Source organism: Idiotropiscis lumnitzeri, chromosome 12 (genome assembly GCF_059441095.1).
Source record: "Idiotropiscis lumnitzeri isolate Australia: NSW breed Sydney's pygmy pipehorse chromosome 12, RoL_Ilum_1.0, whole genome shotgun sequence".
NCBI classification, from domain to species: Eukaryota; Metazoa; Chordata; class Actinopteri; order Syngnathiformes; family Syngnathidae; genus Idiotropiscis; species Idiotropiscis lumnitzeri.
The window spans coordinates 17,176,996-17,187,352 of NC_142402.1; the positions used below are offsets into that span (position 1 = coordinate 17,176,996).

The following is a 10,357-nucleotide window of genomic DNA, read 5'->3' on the forward strand; positions in this document are numbered from 1 at the left end:
TTACGTGAATGGACAATTCTGCAAGTATATGTAAACGTATTAGCATAACTGCACATACCCTGCATGAAAAATGTTTATATACATCCATATATTTAATAATAATAATAATATAATAATATTGCCTTTATTAGTCCCACAATGGGGAAATTCGAGATTCGAACCCAGGCCTCCTGGGGAGACTGGGTCCTGAACGCGGCGCCTTAGACCACTCGGCCATCCTGGCATTTATTGCATATAATGGATATTAAATGTTGTGTGCATAGTCTATATTTTTTGGGTGGGTCAATATTCGAGACAACGTATTTGATATTAGTTATTAAATATTAGAAACTGCTTTTGGATTATTTTGGCAAGATTGGAACATTTAAAAAAAAATCTTGAGTTTCAGAGCAGTCTCATCACCATCGCCCTTAAATTGTCAGGCTTTGCACAAACCATCATTTAGTAACATATTCTGGTGAAGAATGCTATATTAAAACAACAAAACATAAAAAATAGCATTTTTTTCCCAACCAAAATCTTTCATGCCTTTTCTATAGTCATGATAGTAAGTAAAGTGACAGTTTTTCTCTTATTATTAGCAATAATTATTATTACAGTGCAACTTGACTAAGTGAAATTTTTGTATCATAAATATGTCAGTCATTGTTTTATGTTGAATAATTAGGAATTTAAAGAAAACAAATTTAAAATACACAAATATGTGGCCTAGGGTTTGGCCCCTCAGCAAGTCAGTGAGGTGGCCTTTGCCGTGCCCGTCAGGCTATTCTGGTACCTGAAGAAGATCGGGTTTCCGTACTACTGGCGCGTGCCAGGTGGCCCTGAATGCCACATGGGAGTCTTTCAATACTCCTGAGCAGAAAGACTGCATGGACAAATCACAGAAGGGATGTACAGTCAGTGATGAATGCTTAACTCTGTATCAGCTATAAAAATATTACATTCATGTTCCTAATTCTACACAGTTTTGTAAATTAAGAGGGTAAAAAAAAAGCAGTATTAATGACCTTTTATTGAGAAATATATTTTTGCTCTTCTGTTGGTGCAATAGTATGATTTCCGAATAAATAATAAACTGAATAACATATCAGATTACACAATTTAATAAATGACTGGAAAAATATTTTTTTAATCTATTATTAACAGCAAATTAATTTATTACATGAACCATAATAAGACTAGACGTTTAATGCCTTGTATGTTTTTTTGTTGTAGAACATTTTAATTGTATTTTTTTGTTAAGGCTTCCTTATGTAAAATAAGTTAAATTCACAAACTCGGCGTAAAGGTTCAAGCGCATTTGAATGGTTGTATAATGCGTGCTTTCCTTGGTTTTTGTTTTTTTTCTTTTTTGTTGGGGACGTGCGCTACATGACAACACCTCCACAGGCGAGCCCCATGCGGCTTCACTTGCATCTCATGAGGAAATGGAGCTTTTATTCAATTCTTTTTCAGCAGGAAGTGGAAGTTAAAATTCTTCTGTTCTTCACTGGGTTCATTAGGGAATAATGCTAAAGACCCTCAGGCTCAATGACCCCCACTCGCCCTTCAGCATAAATGGGCTTTACCACGTTTCAGGTGGGAGTCCTACCTGAGGAGTCACACACAAGAGGGCGGGTTGGGGGAGCTTAGATTGAACCCTTCAAACCTAATGGCTGAATTGCTAAATGCTAATTTGGAGAGGAAGGTGTCATAAACCTCTTGTGTTTTGTTTTTGCTGCTCTTTGAGGTATGATTAGCCTGCTCTGAGTGGTGTTAGCACTTAGCATTAGCATTAATATAAGCAACTATCGTACAACAAGTGACGACCTGTTCATTACATATGCTTGGACATTACTTTGCTGAATTCCGAACATGAACGCTAAATGCTAATATGGGATGAAAAAGTTACACAGACTTCTTGTGGTTTTTGGGCCATTAGGAACAGATGATCCTCCCTTTAAGATGTGTTGGTAATTAGCATTAGCATTGAGACAAGTCGTCCAAGTCAGCCAGGATAAAAAAAAATAAATAAACTGCCAGGGTAGGTTCCACCAATTGGGAGATAGTCTGATTTTCGTGAAAATAACCGAGATTTTATTTGTGTTTCTATAGCCAAGGCTTCTTCATGGGAGACAATGAGGGCCGTGACGCCACATTCATTTCCTGTTGGCGGCGAGCGGCCACTTCCTGTTACCGTCTTGACGGCAATATTGATAAAGGTTGGCGGCCAGAAGCGACGATATTTATTTATTTATTATTTTTTTTGGTGCGATGAGTCACACGCTGGAGATCACAACAACAAGCGTCACCTTGTATACCTGTACGTTTGCGTGTGTCCGCGTGTAAAATCATGTAAATTTGTGTGCATGGTGGGGTGTGTGTGTGTGTGTGTGTGTGTGTGTGTGTGTGCGCGCGTGCTGACTCCTGTTCACGCACCAACCTGAATGATGCTGTCCTAAATTTTGTTCATCGAAAGACCACCGCTCCAGACGAAACAACCCTCGGAAATGCTCCAAACCCGTCACATGACCCTCTCGCCCAGATATGGAAAAGAAGACGGAAACATATGAATGAAGGGGAGGAACGCACATGCACACGGAATATAAAATAATGTAGATCTGCATCACTTTTGTACCCATCAGGCCCAGTCACATGATGGGATATAAGGTGAGGGGGGTTGGGGGTTGTGACAGTGGGTGAGTCAGCGTGGACGTTGAATGGTGACTCACCTGTGTGGCATTACTCGATATGACCGTGGATTGCTTCGTGCGCTCGTAAAGATGAAAGGAAAAGGAAAAAGAAGGGATGATGCTGGCGGTGAGGAAGAAGACCAAGACGGGGGACAGGTGGCCAGGAAAGGAAAGCGAAAAAAGAGCAAATGAAAGGGAGGAAAGAAAAGAAACGAAAACGAAGGCCGGGGATGGAAATGGAAGAAATGGGCAAGGAAGGAAAAGGGACGACAGGAAGGAAGAGCAATGAAAGGAAAGGAAAAGAAAGGGGAGCAAAGTATTCGGCAGGAAATGAAGGAATAAAAAGGGAAGGTATATAAATGCAAAGAGAGGAAATAACAAAAGAAAAGAAAAAAATGAATGCCTGGGAAGATAAAATCAAGGATGCAAACGAGGAGAAAGGAGGCCAGAGGAAAAGAAAGACTTGACACACACAAACACGCACACAAATGCGCACACGCCCTCTCACATCGGTCACACACATGAACGTCACCGTTTTGACAGTGACTGAACACCTTTGAGTTCCCCCTCTAATCTACGGAGACATTTCAAGCGATGCCTCGCGCATCTCCCATTGAGCCGCAACAAAATCGCAACATCAGCTTTCTAAATTGTTACGCTGACGTCACACACAGTTGAATGTGCATTTGCAACATTTTCAAGCAATGTCCTTTTTGTCTTGCATGTGTGTACCTGTCACTCTCAAATGATGGCCCCCTTCCTGTGGGTGGGAACCACCTTAATAGGCTCCAGATGGACCGGCAAGTGTGTGTGTTTGTGTGTGCGCCACTACATCTGAAAATGACTTGAACATGTGCGCATGGTGAATGCGGCGGGAAGAGAACGGGTTTTATTAGCATCACTGCGAGCATCTTCTGCTTGTTTTGTATTTTTTTAAAGGGGACGCCAAGTCAAAAAAAATGACAAAGGGTTTGAATTGCAAATGTCACATGACCAAACCCGGAAAACAGCTGAGTCGTGATTGGTCGTCATAGTCATCGGTCGCAATAGTGACGTCATTTTCAGTCGACAGCAAGCGGCAAAATGGCGAACGCCGTGTTTAGACATTTTAGACTTGACCTTTAAATATAATTGTTATTAATTCCAAATTATTCTGCTTCTTTTATTGATTTTAGCGTGTTTTAATGTTTCTTTTTTAAAATTCCTTACACTTCTGTAGACAAAAATAAAATTACATATTGTCTAATTATCTGTCATCTGCTTTTGTTTTAAAAAAATATTTCTTCTCTTTTTAGTGATGTATTATTTGATAACTTTTTATTGATCAACCCAATCCCTCTCTATTACATATTTAATTTTAAAATATATATTGCCTGCTCTTGTTTTATTTGAATATATTACCTACATTTTACTTCTTTTATTTGTTATTTTTAAAATATTTTTAAATAATTATTTTGTTTACAGAATTGTTCTTTAAAAAAACTATTCATTATTTCATTTCATTTTTTTTTTTAAATCTTTAGCTTCCTGTTTCTTTTAAAACTGAAAACTGTTACTGAAATCAAATTAATATTTTTATATTTAGTCTCATGCATTTCTGTGTACAGCAAATCTTATTTAGCATTAGTTGCGGTAGTAGTTTTCAGCGTCGGGCAGTTTGTAATATTTGGAGCCTCTCCACACACACCCACATGTCATGGAGTTCCTCAATCCTAAATCACTTTGTTCCAAGTAAAATAAATTCTGGATGGATGTGGACCATTTTCCACTTCCTCCACAACTGCAAAAAGGTCATTTTGTCCTGCCGCCTAGGTCGCCTCAACCGGGTCTTGATGGCGTTTTCTCATAGTGAGTGCTGGTAAAAACGTTTAATTTTTTTTTTTTTTTATATAATTTTTGTGAGGATAAGCGGCTCAGATAATGGCTGGATTATTACTATGATTCATAAGCACATCATCTCCTTTTCCATAACAACAATAAACTGACCCAGCTCTGAAGCAGATGCTGTCCAGAACCGGAACACTGTCAGACTCATGTTACACCAACACACAGATGACGCTCCACTTCCCGATAACCATTGCTTTGCTTAATAGAAATAAACGACTAACAACTCCCGGTGTAGTATTATTTTTTTGTGTGTGTTATTATCAATTAAGATGAGTAAGTTCATCTTAATGCAATCAAACAATACAAACATATAGCATTTGCATTAAGGTCTCATAATCTTTGAAGCAACAGTTATTTGAACTCAGACTACACATCTCGAGAGATAACAATACTCGCAGGCAGATATTCTTTATCCTCTGTGAAGAACACTAAACATTACTGCCGCTTAATGAAGCGCTGACTATTTCCATGTATAGCCATCCAGTATGGCTGTATGATACTGCCCCCAAGTGGCTAAGGCACGCACAACAGAAACAGCTGCACAATACCCATTGAACTGAGAAGTGTAAAAAATAACCTAATTCCGTCTTAATTTCCATTTTAATTACATTTGTCAGTATTGTATGGTTGAAATAATACTGTATTTAATCAATTTTAACAACTCGTTCAGGTAAGCGCCGCCATGGAAACTCTGCTCAGCGCATACTTGACATAGCTGGGCGTGAGGAATGCATGAGATGTTTCCCCTCCTGAGGTGCATTCAAGGTCCTCGGGTGACTTGAGCTTTGAGGCCTGCTCCGCATTACAGACCACATGGTGCTTGTTTTTCTTTCCAAGTGTACCTGGCGCCCTACCCTGACCTTACGCACGATCAGCAAGATGACTCGTGGGGTGGGGGTGGGGGGTATAAAGAACATGTGATCGTGTTTTCCACGGCTCCCAATTATTTTCGCCTCGGTGGAGTTGTTTTTTTTTGGTGGGGGGCTTGACAAAATATTTTGGGGATAATACATTGCCACGGTTAGCAATGATCTTACAAACTTTAAACGGCAAATTATATGGAATAAAAATAAATAAATAATAAAGAAAGTCGATAAAATAAGGCTCCAAAATCGTGGAAAATCAAGCCCTTGCTCAAGTGTCAACGAGTGTGTGTCGCTCAGGTGAGCTACATGAATACAGCTCACTTGGTCAGTCAGCTAAACATAGTCACGAGACGCCAGTCTGCTCTTATCTTAATTATTTCCAGACCTCAACGCGCGCTCAACACAAACAACACTCACCGCAGAACCAGCTCATGAAAATACCTCAATGACATTTACACGATTACGTGGATGCCATTGAACAAGGAAACCATGTTAGGCTTGATTACATTTCAAACGATCGGATTCAGAGGCCTTCGCGCGTACGCCTTTTGCAATCAAAGTAAATGATTGTTTTTGTACAAGAATGAAGGTATATTTATTGAGAATTTCAAAACAAATTATAATTCGAAAAATCTGTCAAGCACCTAAAAATAAATGTATTCATTTCTGGGAGAAAATACACAAAGTAATTAAATTGTAATTATTGATGTTGAGAAAAATAACTTGCAATCTTCTTAAAATAAAATGATATTTTGGAGAGAAAAGTTCATCTCTTCCCAGAATAAAGGCAGATTTTTACTTTTATTAATTTATTTAAAAAAATATATCTATATCATGCCATTTGAAGCTTTCCATAATTAATTAGAAGCATAAATATGATCATATATTACCTTTGTCATGAGAGCCGTCTCATTTCTTACAAAGTATGGTATTAATTTTCGAACCTGTAAGACGCCTGGTTCACTCAAACCCCGCCTCTCCTTGTGATGTCATCCTGAAGATGGATGCTGCACTTCTCTTTTAAGTCAATGGGACCTAGTGTGAGAAAGCGTCCTTCCGTTTACAATTTGGCTTTGGTGTTGGCGTGTCCGCAGCGCAACCGGCTCCTGAAGAAGTCCTCAAGCTTCTTCCAAGCGAGCACCTCGGCTCGGGCGTGGGCTCGGGGCTCACCGCCCCACATGACCACTTTGCGCAGGAGCCCGTGGATACCTGAGCGGCAGTAGGGCCCGTAGGGCGGCTCCAGCAGGTGGCCGGCCCTCGCGTAGCACACTGTCTCCACATTCTGCTTCCCAACACGCCTGAGTGCATCCAAAAGAAAAATGAGCCTGTCTTTGTCGAGACAAAAAGACGGAACTTTAAAAGAATTATGTTTTTTTTTTTGTTTTGTTTTTTTTAATTTTTGAACGTTTGAATTTAAGGGGAATAAAGTATTTTGTTTCTTTTTTTTTAGTCAGAATCTTAGGAGCGTGATTTAGTCAGTAAACAGTTCTGATATTTAGAGAAATATTGTTTAGAAAAAATGTCAGATTTTTAAAAATTTTTCCTTTTTTAGAAAAAGAAAAAAATGCTTTTTTTGTCGAGGTAAAAGAGTTTCAATTTAAGAATGCAGTCGCATAAAAAATTGCAACCGCAGAATTATCTTTTTGTAGAATAAAGGTGTCTTTCTGCAAGAACAGTTCTATTTTTTTTTTACTTAAAAAGTCTTTACAACAAAGTTGCACTTTTCACAAAAAAAAAAAAAAAATCAATCTTGCAAGAAGTCATATTTCCTGGGATAAAAAGTCAAAATCTGACAAGATAAGAGTTGTACTATTTCAAGAAACAATCTTGCAATAAAAGTTTTTTTGGGCAAGAAAAAAAAATTAAACTGCGGTAAGAATAAAGTGTAAGTATTTTTATATGAAAAATAAAATGCGTCAAATAATATAATTTACTATATTTTATTAAACAGTGGTGTGATTAATTAACAAAGAGTTTTAAAATGAGCAGGAAAAAAATTCACATAAAATATATTTTAAAGAAACTACTTTCTTAAATAGTGGTTGAATGAAATATATGATCAAATGTTAAAAAAAAACAAAAAAACAATTACAATCCTATTTGGATATTTTTTTGTTCCACGATCTACTCACCTGAGTCGCGCCGCCAGGCTCTCCATGTATGCCCGACTGTCGTAGTTGAGGTCGTCCTCGGAAGCCAGAAACAGGAAGTGGGCGGCGGCTTGCTCCACGGGGACCAGGCTGCTCCGGTTGTCCTTGCCGTCGGGATCCCCGAAAATGAACTTGATGATATTGGCGCCCTCGGCGGTGGCGATCACCTTGGTCGGGTCGGTGGTCAAGGGGGAGAGGATTCGTCGGCCGCGGTAGTAGAGAGGCCCTCCGATGTTGGCACTGCAAGCGTTGATCCACACCACCGCACGCACGCCCGGCACAAAGGATGCCAGCGACAGAGCGATGTCGCCCGCTTTGGAACGCCCGATAACGCCCAACCCGTCACTGCCCACCTATAAACAAAAACAACTACGGTACGCATGTGACACCTATAACGAGGCTTCTTCACTGTCCATCCATTATTTTTGGACGATTCCTGCTGAGGTGACCTTTGGGTGCTGCTCCAAGACGCGCAGAGCATCGTGGAAATGGTCTAGCTCCAGATATTCCATGTTGCCGGGCTTGTCGTACAAGACGGGCACGCTCAGGACCACAAAGCCTTTGTTGGCCAACAGGCTAGCTCGCTTCTCCGACGGAAAGGTGGCCAAATCCAGCACACCCGGGAATGGACCCTCCCCTGAAGTTGTCGCAACAAAACAAATCACGGTCGGCACTGGAGTTATGGCTTCAAGCTTTGGTTAAGGCTTCAAATTAGGGTTTGAAGCCCGGGTTAAGGTTGAGAATCAAGGTTTTAAGCATTGGTTCGTTTTTCAAGTTAGGGGTAGAGTTTCTGAGTAGGTTTCAAGCATTGGGTAGGGTTTTAAATGAAGTCGGGTTCTAACCTGGTGGCGTGAACAACACTCCATTACACTTCCCGAGGCCGACGACCTCCCTTGCGACGCCCTCCCCCAACAGGATCCTCTCGTTGATGGCCTCCGCCAGGGCGCTTCCCCGCTCATCTTCCTCCACATCTACCCCATCATGCACCGAGAACCTGACCACGAGGGGACTCAGCGCCTTACTCCAGTGGAAGTACTTGTGGGGGACGGCGGGTCGCATGGACCACAGCAGGCCCATAGGCTCCACCCCCTCATAGGTGCCGCACAGGGCAGCGTCCAGGCAGAGGTCGAGCTCCCCGTCTCCATCCGCCCGGTAGACAGCCGCCGAGAAGAAGACCACTCCACGCTCGTCGGTGGAACGAGCCCTCAGGGTGACCACCTGCCCGGACCTCAGACCGGCCACCTTCACGTGGACGGGCTCGTCGAAAAGGCACCGGGCGCTCGGGAGAAGACGGAGGCGCACTTGAGGCGACATGTTCAACTTAAGGGGAGGAAGAGAAGACGCATCAGTGACTATCACATGTTTTTAGACTTGAAAAACACAAAACATATTTTCAAAGAATGTTTAAACTTTAAAGTACTGACTAAATATATGAACCGAGTTTAAAAGAACATGTCAAGACATTGTAAGTTTTTGCTGGACGGGCCCTGCCCTGTCACAAGTGATTATCCAATCACAGGAGACGTGCAGTTTTATTACCCCTTCTTGCAGTTTGTGCAATGATAATAAAATGATTCCGTTAGGCCTTAATTTTGTGATAGATTAATAGATTAAAAAAGCGCGCAAATGCGGTTTTAGTCACATGGCATGAAGTGAGGGGGCCTGTCCACTCGGATGAGAGGCCAAAAAAAAGTACAACCAGATACGTCCAGTTGTAATCGATCACCCTGAGACGAAACGATCGAAACGACCTTGCAGAGGACAATCCGTGCATTAATGCAAAAAAAAAAACGTGTCGTGCCGTTTCTGTTATTGTAACACAACTAAATAGTATTGCACCACATGATTTCACACAAAGTGCAGGAACACTGATTTTAAGTGACAAAAAAAAGCATGAAACTGGATTTTTACAGTCACATATTGTAAACATGCCACGAAGGACAAGTTTGGCGACTCGCTAAAAGTGTCCCGGGGTCTCGTGATTTGTTAAAGCTCAATCATTAGCTCATTAATCTGCAAGATTCCATTTATGCGCGTTTGATGTGCAAAGTAAACGGAAAAATTAAGTTTGGCTCACCCAGAAAAAAAAGGTAATCTCAACTCAGCTGCTGGAGCACCGGGCGCGCATGCGCAACTTTGAAACTTCGAACCTGCCCGACACTAAAAGAACGAATGGAATCAACCAGTCCTCCCACTTAAAGGGGAAATCAAATCAAAGCATTTATTGACAACCATTTGTTCTATCCGACCCCACTAGTCTTAACACGGCATTCTGATTAATATTGCGTGGTTGGAATATGAGTTAAGCAGAAAAATCCACAAATTTATTTATTTTTATTTATTATTTATTTATATATTTATATCTATCGCAGGGGGGGGCCACGTCGCCACTTGCTGTCGACTGAAAATGACGTCACATGTTAGCGTTTGGGTAGACGTTCCAGGATTTTTTTTTCTCTGGATTTTGTAAATGGGTTCACCTTCACCCACCGACCAACTTCAATCTGACGTCATTCGACAAGGGTGACGCTCATGGACACACAGACCCCGAAAGGTGAAATATAATGCACAAGATTCAAAATATGTATTCATCTATCTTTAGTTCTTATTAAATTAATGTAGCTATTTGACATAACTTCACAACACACATGATTTGTGCTGAATGCAAGATATCTTACTGCATAAAGTTATTGGTGAACGTTACGCTTTCATACTGAAAGTCTTCAATATTTTTTTCATTTCTACATTTAAAAAACAAAAAGAGAGAATACAATTGAATTAA

General features: G+C 40.7%; 1 protein-coding gene across 1 annotated transcript; it reads right to left on the reverse strand.

Annotated features, from left to right (window-relative positions):
* Positions 1–5,563: 5,563 nt before the first annotated feature.
* Positions 5,564–9,842, reverse strand: LOC148326244 (acyl-coenzyme A thioesterase 2, mitochondrial-like). Its single transcript, XM_088311740.1, has 5 exons — positions 9,653–9,842; positions 8,418–8,895; positions 8,025–8,212; positions 7,558–7,928; positions 5,564–6,723 (listed from the first exon to the last, which is right to left on the reverse strand). Exons 2-5 carry the CDS (start codon positions 8,887–8,889, stop codon positions 6,486–6,488), a joined length of 1,269 nt encoding a protein of 422 aa, XP_088167866.1. The 5' UTR covers positions 8,890–8,895; positions 9,653–9,842; the 3' UTR covers positions 5,564–6,485.
* Positions 9,843–10,357: the final 515 nt, after the last annotated feature.